We start from the raw sequence: 12,829 nt of genomic DNA, 5'->3' as shown, positions 1-12,829 counted from the left end.
AGTTAAATGCTCTAAGCCGAAATGACAGCTTTCTTAATTGCATTAAAGCTCTTGCAGCCCCTTCTTGCCTCTGCAGTTCTGTTATCTTGTTTATTAATTGCTCCACTGTCCAAGTTCCTCATGTCCATTGTTTTTCTGGTGGTTCAAAGTCCGTTCATACTGCAGCTGTCACGTACTCTGGCCCACTCATGCTAACTGCGGCCTACTTATGCTAACTCTAAATAATCAGGCTCAAAGAAATGTCCCCCATTTTCCATGAAATCTCCCACAATTTCCCCTTTTTGTTTTTGTGCAAGCCAAGTTACATGAAATGCTTTTGTAATCATATGTTCAACTATTTTTATGATACGTGGTACAATCATTACAACTGCTAATATTACAATTAAAATAACTAAGCCATGCATAAGCAAATCTTTCAACCATCCCGTAATTCCCAAACTTGCTAGCCATCCACTTAACCCTGTGTTAGTTATCGTGAGCCTTTTTACTGTGAATCATATTGATATCGGGTGTTAGTAATGTAAGTTGTCCGAGGCTACATGGCCTCCCGTTAAGTTTCAATGGAATTCACCCTCATGCTCTATCCCCACAAATTAAAAACATCCCTGCAGGTAAAGCAGCTGGAATAGAAAAAAGAGTGTGATATTCTGGAATAGATATAGTTACACCAAGCTGTAGCATTTCTATATACAGGCAAAATAGCATTTACATTCTGACCCTTTCGAGTGGTGTTATAGGTGTAATTAAACATCACACAGGCATTCATGATGACTGATCCTAACAACTCTAACTCTTGAGGTTCTTGCATTACTTGAGGCAGGTGTGCATACACACCATCCCAATTATTGACACAGGATTGTGGGTTAGTACAAAGGGAAAATTCAGGCATTGGATCTGGCCAGGTGTCTAGAGGTAACCCCACCAAAGAGGTAGAAAAAGGGTTTTCAGGGGTAGTGACAGAAAGACATATAGCTTCTTGATGCGTTATGTTCGTTAAAGTTACCCATACATTCTGTTTTGGTTGTTGGATCATCCATTCTTCACTTATGTGTGTCACCCATAACAGGCCAAATGCAGCAAGGAGGAGGAAAGCGAGGGGGGGGTGGAAAAGGGGTGCATCAAAGGATACGGTTGGCGGTTTTTCTTGCTTCACAGCAGCCTCCAGCTGTGCCAGCTTTTCTATTACTGACTGCAACTGCTGCGAAGTAGGCTCCGGCCCCTCTTCATGCTCTTGAGACGATCCAGGCGTAGACGGAGGCAACAGAGGGTATATGCTAGGTATAATTTGTTCATGTTGAGCGGCGATCTCTGGGGGCTGTTTTCTCATAGGCAGATTTTTACTCGCTTCCTGATTCTGTAGGGTTTCCTTTAAGCGTACGGTTAGGGAGGCTTGGGAACTGTCAGATGGCTGATTAATATCGGCAGTCCCAGGGAGTGGAGTAGAAATCAAGGGCACAGGAGCAGGCGGACAAGCTCCAAAAGTCTCTCTCGCTGCATTATGTTTTTCTCCCCGCGTTTCTCCTTCGCTTGCGGTGGGAGAGAGAGCAGCAAAAGCAGACGCAGACGCTTTATGATCTGCTTTCATTTCTTGCAGAGTTGTCTTAATTAATTTCCATAAAGTTGCAAGACCTTTAACTTCTTTAGACCCGTCACTAATTTCATCCCATAGGGAGGTTCCGATAGCTTCCCAGGTACTAAGCTCAAAAGCTGTACCCACACTAATTAAAAGGTTTCTGTCCTTTTTCCATTGTAAAAGCCGCTTTAAACAAGCTTCATCATATTTTATGCCTCTCTTTGAGAGTATATGTTGGAGGAGCTTAACTACCGCTTCTTCTTCTTTGGAAAGCGTAGACCCCATCTCCTCCCCCAACTGCTCACCTCCTCTACGGGCGAGTCCTCACCTCAACGGGTGAAAAAATGACAGCGCTGTCTTATCTGCCTCTATGGGCACACCAGCTGGGGCAGCCGGTCTTTCAGTCAGGATCCTCCCATCTCTGTTTTTTCAACCAGCCTCATAAATGTCTTTACGGCTGCCTTTTCCTTCGCAGATACTGCGATACCCATGCCGCCTTTTATCACGTAAGCTTACGATTCCTGCCTCTCTCGAGCAGCCCGGCGCTTTCTCATAAGCCCACCGGCATCCGTGGCAATCTCCCCCGCCTTTTCAGTCGTTAGCGTTCCCCTCTTGTTCCTTACCGGATCATGTTGGAGTCGCCAGATGTAGGGAAATTCCGTGCGGGGACGGACGACAGCACACCAATATGATGATCAAAGTCGCCAGTTTATTGAGCATAGCAGATCATTCTTATACAATTCTCTAAGTTCCTTAAAAGCTCTGATTGGTTGCCACATGCAAGCATACAGTGTCCACGTGCATAAACATGAGACATAATTGGTTATACTACTCTGTACACGCGCATAAACGTAAGGCATAATTGGTTATACTAACTCTGTACACGCGCATAAACGTAAGGCATAATTGGTTATACCAACTAAAACACGCGAAACTTGTCTCAATCTAATTGGTCAAGATAAACTGCTGAATTGAGGTTGTTTGTGCCAAGTTCCCTTTATCGTGGAATGCGGACCTGTGTTCTTCTAATTGGTAACTTTCTTTTTTTGTCTTGTTTATTCTGTTCAAGGCCTTCTAAAGGCATGTGGAACGCTCTTGCGACTGTTAGCTAAATATGTGTCCGCAACAGATCCCTTCCTTAAATATCTGTCCTGGAAGTTTTGAATACTTTCAAAGTCATACTGTGTACAATGTAATGTAATACATAATTTTTGATACTGTAAATTTACTTGGAGTAGTTGTTATGTGAATTTGGCTCTGAAGAGCCTATCCACTAAATGAATAGGACCTATATAATGTGCTACTCTAGCAGTGAAGCCATATATCCTGGTTTCCATTTAACATTGACATGGATTTTAAGGAGATCTCTAGCTTAGAAACGGGGAAGAGTGGCCTGTGATGGCAGGACTTAGAGTTTGGTAGGTTGAGCCCTTAGTTATGGTCTGAATTAGTAGTCCCATTTATTGTAAAATGGAGGTTTACTCTGGTACTCCATTCACTTGTACACAGTTGTGTATGATCTTGTGCATTTTTTGAAGTCTTTGTCCTCAGTTTTGCTGTCTGTAAAGGGAATATTATTTATTCTAAAGAATATTAAAAGTGTATTTTCTTTGAAACATAGCAGAATTACATCTGCTTTGTGTGAATTTTCATGCATATATGGATTTAGAAAATGCAGACTTACACTAAAATTCTTACATCATGTTAAGGAAGTTGCACATATGCATGTATGTACTTGTTTAAAAGGAAGATAAAAAATAATCTGCAAAACGTCTTTTTTATACTACTAAACTATTCTGTTAGTATTTGATCTGAATTCCAGGTTGCAGCACTTACATGGGTAAAAAGGTGGAACTTTGGTAATTCTTGGTGATTAATCTTTTGCTACTTGCTTTCTTAAAGGATTATTAGGAATTGTCCTAGTGTGAGTAATAAGTTCTGCAGATAATATTGCACACCTATTTACAGTTTTTTTTCATCTTCAGGACTAATGGCAAAGGAGTAAACCAACATGGCAGCTATGGTCCCACCTGTGAAGCTGAAATGGCTTGAACATCTCAACAGCTCCTGGATCACAGAAGACAGTGAATCTATTGCAACAAGGGAGGGAGTTTCTATCTTGTACGCTAAGTTAGTCAGCAATAAAGAAGTAGTGCCATTGCCCCAGCAGGTTCTGTGCCTCAAAGGACCTCAGTTACCAGATTTTGAGCGGGAATCTCTATCTAGTGATGAACAGGACCACTACTTGGATGCCCTTCTTAGCAGCCAGCTGGCACTGGCGAAGATGGTATGCTCAGATTCTCCATTTGCTGGAGCGCTTCGAAAACGTCTTCTTGTGTTGCAGCGTGTCTTCTATGCACTTTCTAATAAATACCATGATAAGGGTAAGGTGAAACAGCAGCAGCATTCACCAGAAAGCAGTTCTGGATCAACAGATGTGCATTCCGTCAGTGAACGTCCTAGGTCAAGTACAGATGCACTTATAGAAATGGGAGTTCGGACTGGGTTGAGCTTGTTATTTGCACTGCTAAGACAAAGTTGGATGATGCCGGCATCAGGACCTGGCCTCAGTCTTTGCAATGATGTTATCCATACTGCAATAGAAGTTGTGAGCTCTTTACCACCTTTATCTTTAGCAAATGAAAGCAAGATTCCACCAATGGGGTTGGACTGTTTATCACAAGTAACAACATTTCTTAAAGGAGTAACAATTCCAAACTCTGGGGCAGACACTTTAGGTCGTAGATTAGCTTCTGAATTGCTTCTTGGCTTGGCTGCCCAACGAGGTTCCTTACGATACCTTCTTGAATGGATAGAAATGGCTTTAGGTGCTTCAGCTGTAGTAAACGCTATGGAGAAAACGAAGTTGCTGCAAAGTCCAGAAGGGATGATCAGCTTTGATTGCTTTATGAGTATATTAACACAGATGCGACGATCTTTGGTAGGTATACCAGTTTTGTTTTTTCTACATTGCAAATATAGTTGCATTCTTAACTTTAAATGGTTTCTCAACACTGAATGCCAGTTTGCTCAATAGTTTGCTTAGTATGTTAAAAAGGGGGGGGGGTGAATTTTTTTTTTTCAGTATTTGCTTTGTTACCCACTATCTCTTTCTCTCCCTCCCTGCCCGCCTGTTTCCTCATAGGTAAAGATGAAACAGCAAAGCAATCCCTGTGTTGTCACTTTTGGCATTATGCTCTAACTCCAGGGAAAGAATCAAAGCTGTACTTGATCCACTTGCACTTTACATTTAAGTTCATAGCAAGAAAGTTAGAAAGTATGGAACTGTTTTTAAGGCTTGCTATGCTGAATTTGCTTAGAATTCAAAGTTTTGCAGTATGCCTTGTTGCCTGATCAAAGTTATTAACGTTGGACGTTCCTGCTCTCCACTTAACCTGGACCTCTGCTTATACATCTTTGGAGAATCAGTAAGATTTGAGATGTTTAGCATTTTTGCTACTGCTCGGAAATTAATACAATGAGAAAATGAGCTACACTGTTTGGAAGTATGGCACACTGCTTTGTATGTTGAGTGCTTACTTCTGGTCCTAGATGAATGTTCTTTTTAAAGGTATGAAATGATATCACAATATGCAGTCAGAAGCTGTGGCAAGCTTCTGCCTCATAGGCTCAGACGGAAACAGGGAATGACTTTTTCCCTGAAGTGGGCATTCTTTTCTCTCAGGCTTGTAATGCTTTCTAATAAACATAAATTTTAAAAACTAAAAAATTTAAAGCATGGGGACCATGAGAAGAGCATGGCAGTGGCAGGATCCGAATTGGATTGAATGTCCTGGTAGGCAGCTTTATTTGTTGTTGGTTTTGGACTAGACGTAAAATTAGAGACCAAAATATGTAAGATACATAAACACAAAAATAATTATGATTAGACATTTTTAAAAAATAATCACATTAAACTCAACACAAATGACATGCATTTCAGAACAAAACAGTGTTAGGAGAAATTAACTCTAGACCCAGATATTGTCACAAAAATGAATAAATAAGAATGTTTAACTAGCACTTATCACATTTTTGTTATCCTGAAGTGTATGCAGATACCATAGCTCAGGGGAGAAAGGTAGTTTACATATGCTTATAGAAAGAGCTTTCAATTTTGCTTAACTGTAAGAACAAATCCCTAATGTATTTTGTACAGGTGCACTGTTGCTGTATGGAAGTATTTTTCTCATAATAACATTTAAAAATTGTAGGGATCATCTGCTGATCGAAGTCAATGGAGAGAGCCAACTAGAACGTCTGACGGCTTATGTTCTCTTTACGAGGCAGCTCTGTGTTTATTTGAAGAGGTATGTCTTGAAATGAACCTTGACTTTAAGGTAACTGTAGTTTACTTCCCCGTCACACATCTGATTGGTGTGTGCATGTGGGTATGGTCCAGTCTCTGCTGAGTTATTCTGAAGTAGAAGAGGAAGGCAAAAAAAGGTGAAAAATGAAGATGTAGAGAAACAAAGTAATTTGGGCAAGCTAATGATACGGTGATGGATGATTTGTGTTTTAGGCAGAGAATCATATTGAAGGGAAATTGAAGTTGCATTAAACATTGTGACTACGTGGAAAGAAATGAAAATGCTACTGTGTAATAAATCTCTCATTTTAATAGGTTTGTCGAATGGCGTCAGACTATTCAAGAACATGTGCCAGTCCTGACAGCATTCAAACGGGTGATGCTCCCATTGTTTCCGAGACCTGTGAAGTTTATGTTTGGGGTAGCAACAGTAGTCATCAACTGGTAGAAGGAACTCAAGAGAAAATACTTCAACCCAAGCTTGCTCCAAGTTTTTCTGATGCACAGACAGTGAGTGACATTTATAGTGTTACATTATGTAACATTTAACAGCTTCATAGTTACACTATGAAATTGGAAAATAGTACTTTATTTCTGAGTGTCAAGTTGTAATGAAGTAGATGCTCAGAAGTAGTCACAGAAGTTGTTTTACTGAAAGTATCTCACTACTTTTATTGATTCCTGGAAAAAACATTCTTCTTCATTTTTAGTGACATACAGACATTGATATCGATGTAACAAGAACAGTCGAATTGTCTAACTTGGATGAAATGCATTTGCAGAGACGAATTTGCTTGCCTGTAGTTATTTATTTTTTTTACAGTTGTTTAAAAGTTATCTTAACTACTTAATCTTCTGTTCCACTGGTGGTTTTCACACCAAGGTTGCCTAGTTTAAAAGTCCAAACCAGGCTAACTGCTGGCACAGCAACCTTAAATTATCTTTCTGAAAATCAATATACAGTATGCTCTTTCTGCTCTCAGTCACAGATTCTGCAGTTGCAACTGAGCACTTCTGTTGATGCGTGACACAGAATATAACGGTTTGCTTTTCTGTTACTATATTGGCTTTGTAGTGTTGAGTTAAGTAAAAGCGTTTTTTTGGTTACTAGACAATTTAGGTACATTTTGTGGAATTGTTTCTATTGACGTCACTGATATATTTTATGTGCCAATGGACTGCAGGACCAGGCATCATAAAGCAAATTTATGCATTCAAAAAACTTTGTTTAAACAAAACACTAATACACAAGAGTGGAATGAGTGATCTGAGTGAATGGGTTACTCTTTAAATAGTACGGTATACACCCATACAACCTATTTATGTGATTTCCCACTGGGTTAAAGAATTTTTTCTTTAACCTTCATTGATGATCTTTGTAGGATTTGTCTATATGAAGAAGTTAATTCACAGTAAATAGGGCTGTCACTGTGCAGCCTACCACCTGCTTTGTGCCGTATTATGATGTGGACATGCAGTGCCTTTATGCTTCAGATTTGGACCTGCTTTGCACTTATAGTGTGCTAAGAATCCTATAGGAAATTATTCCAGGGTTAGTTGGTTTGCTATTAGGTCATTCTTCAGCTGTGTGCCGACTTTCCAATAGAGGCAAGTTCCTTCTTAAAAACTTTTGGTCTTATTTCTTTGGTGTTTATGTAATTAAAATGCATAGTCTCAAATGGTAGTGGATTTTTAGCATTTGGCGTATTTCTGTAATGTTACCTCTTGGTACTGGTTAAAACTAAGCAAAACCTACAGTGCTTTATCAAGCTGTTATTTTGTCTTTTTAATCTTAAAACAATTAAGATACCTTCAAAGACTGTCCATTTCCATCCATGAGTCTTGGAGATCTGAAGGCAGCCTGAGTTCTGTAGTCTGTAGGAGAGATGCAAATAATAGATCAATTGCTATTTACATCCTTTACCTCAAGAAAATGGATTTACTCATAAAGTATTTTCCAGGAATTTGAATTGTACTGCTTGCTGAAGGGCAAATTCTCCTTAATGTTTATATTACGTTATATGAAAGGGTTATGTAAAGAAACCTGACATTCTGTTTTTAAAAATACAGACTTCTAGACCTATATGTGAATTTTACATTTATCTAATCTTTCTTTTTTATTGTCATAACCTTTTTGTTTATAGATTGAAGCTGGACAGTATTGTACATTTGTTATCTCTACGGATGGTTCTGTTAGAGCCTGCGGTAAAGGCAGCTACGGGAGACTAGGACTGGGTGATTCCAATAATCAGTCCACATTGAAAAAACTGACTTTTGAGCCTCATAGGTCTATTAAAAAAGTGTCATCTTCAAAAGGATCTGATGGTCACACTTTAGCATTTACAACAGAAGGGGAAGTCTTCAGCTGGGGTGATGGTGACTATGGAAAATTGGGACATGGAAATAGTTCAACTCAGAAATATCCCAAACTTATTCAGGGTCCTCTGCAAGGAAAGGTAGGTATGGTTTGTATAGTAGAACACCTATTTTTGTTCTGTTCAGTTGTGATGTGTAAAATTTGGAATACATAAAATCTTAAGAAAAAGTTCTGTGTTTTTTCTGAACTTCTCTTGAAAGCTGCTTTTGCTTTCAGCAAAGCACTAAAACTTATGATTGCCTTTAGGCATGCGATTTAGGCAATGGCATTGTCAGTAAACCTTCTCATAGTCTTAAGAGTAAAACTTGCTCATATGCTTTTGCTGAACTGCGATGACGTTCCAGGAGATGGTTGCTTTTGTTAGCTGTAACATTAGGACTTCTCCTATACAACTCTTCAGGGACTTCATTTGATAAGTGGCTTTGTATTGTCCTAAAGGCCTTCTCTTCCCTATCTGTCTATGTTTTGGCCAGTGTTTTAAACATCCACTGATGCTTCATTTTGCTGCTGTAAGACTAGGATATCATTATGTTAAATTTGCTTGATAAATAAATTACGACGAGTTTATATATAAACTTGTCTCTTTGTGTACTGATTTCTACTTTATCAAATACTGAATAGAAAAGATTGCAAAGCTTAATTTATGTACTTGCTCCACACAAGTGAACAAGTCAGTTTACATAGAATGCCTCTGAAACTTGACTTTCATAAACTTTCAAACTTCCTGTTCATTTTGTGTAAAAGCTTGATTTTTATTTTTGCATGTAATGTAGGTTGTTGTTTGTGTATCAGCTGGATACAGACATAGTGCTGCTGTTACAGAAGATGGAGAGCTATATACATGGGGAGAAGGAGACTTTGGAAGATTAGGTAACTTTAAAATTTCATGAGATGCTTTTGCAAGAATTCCTGTGTTTGGTAATGGTACTATATGTGTATTTTCTTTGTTCTCTTATTGTCCCCTCTAAATACACGTGCACACATATGCAGAGGTGTGTGTATATAGGTGACTGACTGTATTAAAACTAGTGCAGAGACACTTAAAAGATTCTAATGCAGTTAATTTTACAAAGATTCTATTTTTTTAAATTTTTCTTTTCAGGAAAAGTTGCCTTTGTTCATTCATAAGACTATATTTGATTGCCACTGTCACTTAAATGTAAACGGTAGACATTTTAAACTGGAATTCTACATAAACGTAATCTAGTGACGGTAGGATGGTTCTTTGAGCAGTCATGAATAACTGGCTAATAATATCAAGGGTCTGATTCTAATGTGATACTAATAAGGATACTTGACATTGTTTGCCAGAATGGGTTAATGTCCTTTTATCTTAATATGTCCAAAAAGTTTCATTTAACTGAAACAAAAACCACAGTATTATGCTTAAATTTCACTTGTATATTTCATCATCTTTGCTGTACAGCTGGTATGCCTCATATAAAACCACCCTTCACAAGCAGGTTCAGTTGAACCAACAGCTTTTGCATAGAAAATTGCTTCAAGTTGGGCTTTAGTTCCTTTCTGCTGTCTTTGCTTTGAATGTCATGATTGCCAAGTAGAGGGGTGAAAGCAAGTACTTGACAGGGGCAGAAGAGGAGGACAGTGTTTCACAGTTTTTCAAGGTAATCAGTGGAAGTGCTGAGTCTACCCCTGCTGTTAAGAACACTGGGTTAGAGGTTTAACCTACAATTTTGGGCTCAATTGTGGAAATGTTCTCATTGAGTTTTAGGTTAATGTGGGGTTTTTATGTGCTTTGGGGAGCTTGGAGTGTGCAATGGTGAGTTCCAGTGTGCAGCTAAAAAGTAGCATTTAGTTAGGTCATAGTAACTTGTTCACATTTAATCAGTTATGGATGCCAGGTGCCCACCAGAGCTGTTCTATCACTCCCCCTCCTTCTCAACTGGACAGGGGAGAGAAAATATAACAAAGAGCTTGTGGGTCGAGATAAGGATAGGAGAGATCACTCACCAATTACCGTCACGGGCAAAACAGACTCAGTTTGGGGAAAAATTAACTTGATTTATTACAAATCAACCGGAGTAGGGTAATGAGAAATAAAACCAAATCTCAGAACACCTTCCCTCCACCCCTCCCTTCTTCCCGGGCACAACTTCACTTCCGGATTCTCTACCACCCCCCCAGCGGCACAGGGGGACGGGGATGGGGTTTACGGTCGGTTCATCACACGTTATTTTCTGCCGCTTCATCCTCCTCAGGGGGAGGACTCATCACACTCTTCCCCTGCTCCAGCGTGGGGTCCCACCCACGGGAGACAGTCCTCCACGAACTTCTCCAACGTGGGTCCTTCCCACGGGCTGCAGTTCTTCACGAACTGCTCCAGCATGGGTCCTTTCCACGGTGTGCAGTCCTTCAGGCACAGACTGCTCCAGCGTGGGCCCCCCACGGGGTCACAAGTCCTGCCAGAAAATCTGCTCTGTGGGCTCCTCTCTCCACAGATCCGCAGGTCCTGCCAGGAGCCTGCTCCAGTGCGGGGTTCCCACGGGGTCACAGCCTCCTTCGGGAACCCACCTGCTCCGGCGTGGGGTCCTCCATGGGCTGCAGGTGGATATCTGCTCCACCGTGGACCTCCATGGACTGCAGGGGGACAGCCTGCCTCACCATGGTCTTCACCACGGGCTGCAGGGGAATCTCTGCTCCGGCGCCTGGAGCATCTCCTCCCCCTCCTTCTTCACTGACCTTGGTGTCCGCAGGGTTGTTTCTCTTACATGTTCTCACTCCTCTCTCCGGCTGCCGAATACCGCCGTCCCAACTTTTTTCCTTCTTAAAAATGTTATCACAGAGGCGTTACCACTATCGCTGATTGGCTCGGCCTTGGCCGGCGGCGGGTCTGTCTTAGAGCCGGCTGGTATGGGCTCTGTCAAATACAGGGGAAGCTTCCAGCTTCTTACAGAAGCCACCCCTGTAACCCCACCCGCTACCAAAACCTTGCCACACAAAACCAATACAATCATGTAGTATTCTTTCCCCTCTCTTCCCCATTTTTCTTCCATATCTGCAGCATTTCTGTAGTTTTAGACATGTAAGTCATACTTATTGTGAAGTAGGTGATACTGTAATGTATTGGGCTTCTGCAGAAAGGACCAGTTAGAATTGTGACTGTCTAAAACTAGCTAGTTTGTTGGTTTTATTTGTCTGTGCATTATGTATGCTTGTATTGACAGTAGTAAGAGTATGCTCTCATTTTAGTTTCCTCATGCTGTTCAGGCTACCTGCTGCCCAGTATTAGGAAGTGTAGCTACCTAATTAACTAGTATTAAAGGCAATTGTGCTAGTAAATCTTTTTATTTCTTTTAAACTAGGTAGAAAATAGTCCTATGATTTAGTGGCAGTAAGGTATGATCAAGTGTTATGGATGGAGTACGTCTTATGATATGTTTGTTAACCTTACTACAGATCTCTTCCAAATCTTACTACAAATCTTTCCAAAAAGTGGGCAGAAATTATATTTTGTGATGATTACAATGTATATAGGTTTTGCAAAATCTTACTGAAATTACAAACCATAAATAGAACTTAAATCTTCACAAAAAGAAAAATTTTTTTTTCCCTTAGGTCACGGTGACAGCAACAGCCGCAACATTCCAACTTTAGTAAAAGATATTAGCAATGTAGGAGAGGTTTCCTGTGGCAGTTCACACACAATAGCTCTGTCCAAAGATGGGAGAACAGTATGGTCATTTGGAGGAGGAGACAATGGTAGGTAAAACTAACATTATGGTAGTAATTTTCATCTTATTCCATCTACCTCATAGCCTCAGTACTCTTGAAGTTTGGGGGGGAGGGGTTTTGTCATTTGGTAGCTGTTCAAGTAAAGGATGTTAGTAAAACCTAAATACAATATTTTAAGTTTAACTGCAAGATTATAGACTTTAAGAAAGGATATCAGAAGGAAGAGGTGTTTCACAGAGCAGAAAGCTCAATGAATGCATAAGCAATTCTGGAAAAAATGCTATGCTGATAACTTTCAAATAAACTCACTCATTTGATATGGCAGTAACTGTATTCACATACTAGAAACTGTTGCATTTAAACTGCCTCTTGAAGAAACACGTCCCATCTCAGAAATGAAGGGATTCTGACCTTCATTGCCAGTAGACGCTTTGTCAAACACAGAATCATTCATTTTCTATTATTACCATATTTAGCTAAATTTGGTTATGCTGCTAGATAAAATTTAAAAGTCAGATTAAAATTGCTATATTATTGCTTCCTAGCCTAGTGTGAGAAGAGAGGAAAATGCAGACTACAGAAATCTCATAATCAAATTGGTGGTTAATAGAACTGGGTAGGAATTTGAATTTTGTTTGAAAGCTAGCTCAGACATGCACATGTAGAATTTGTCCCACTCCTCTGTCTCCCTCTTTCTGTAATTTCAGTTGAAAAATTTTTTAGCAGGACAGGCATCTTAATCTTCACAAAGTATTGGAGTTTGTTCTTCTGTTTCAGTAAATTACAGAGAATTTGGCTTTCGGATATTAATGATACGCTACTACAGTGTTGTATGAAAGCTAAAGCAACATGAATCAAAGCATAACATTTGTAAAAA

The 12,829-nt window shown here is 39.8% G+C and overlaps 1 protein-coding gene across 1 annotated transcript in view; it reads left to right on the top strand.

Moving 5' to 3' along the window:
• The window catches only part of HERC1 (HECT and RLD domain containing E3 ubiquitin protein ligase family member 1), a 116,825-nt gene that overhangs the window by 23,712 nt on the left and 80,284 nt on the right, over nucleotides 1-12,829 (top strand). Inside the window, exons 2-7 of the mRNA XM_052807552.1 lie at nucleotides 3,559-4,514; nucleotides 5,788-5,883; nucleotides 6,198-6,392; nucleotides 8,027-8,338; nucleotides 9,033-9,129; nucleotides 11,836-11,979. Of these exons, the coding sequence (XP_052663512.1) occupies nucleotides 3,585-4,514; nucleotides 5,788-5,883; nucleotides 6,198-6,392; nucleotides 8,027-8,338; nucleotides 9,033-9,129; nucleotides 11,836-11,979 (1,774 nt within the window). The 5' untranslated portion in view covers nucleotides 3,559-3,584. The remainder of the gene's footprint in view (nucleotides 1-3,558; nucleotides 4,515-5,787; nucleotides 5,884-6,197; nucleotides 6,393-8,026; nucleotides 8,339-9,032; nucleotides 9,130-11,835; nucleotides 11,980-12,829) is intronic.

The sequence above is a fragment of the Harpia harpyja genome, chromosome 14 (genome assembly GCF_026419915.1).
Source record: "Harpia harpyja isolate bHarHar1 chromosome 14, bHarHar1 primary haplotype, whole genome shotgun sequence".
Lineage (NCBI taxonomy): Eukaryota > Metazoa > Chordata > Aves > Accipitriformes > Accipitridae > Harpia > Harpia harpyja.
The sequence above is the reverse complement of the archived record's forward strand: the minus strand, read 5'-3'. Positions and strand labels throughout refer to the sequence as shown.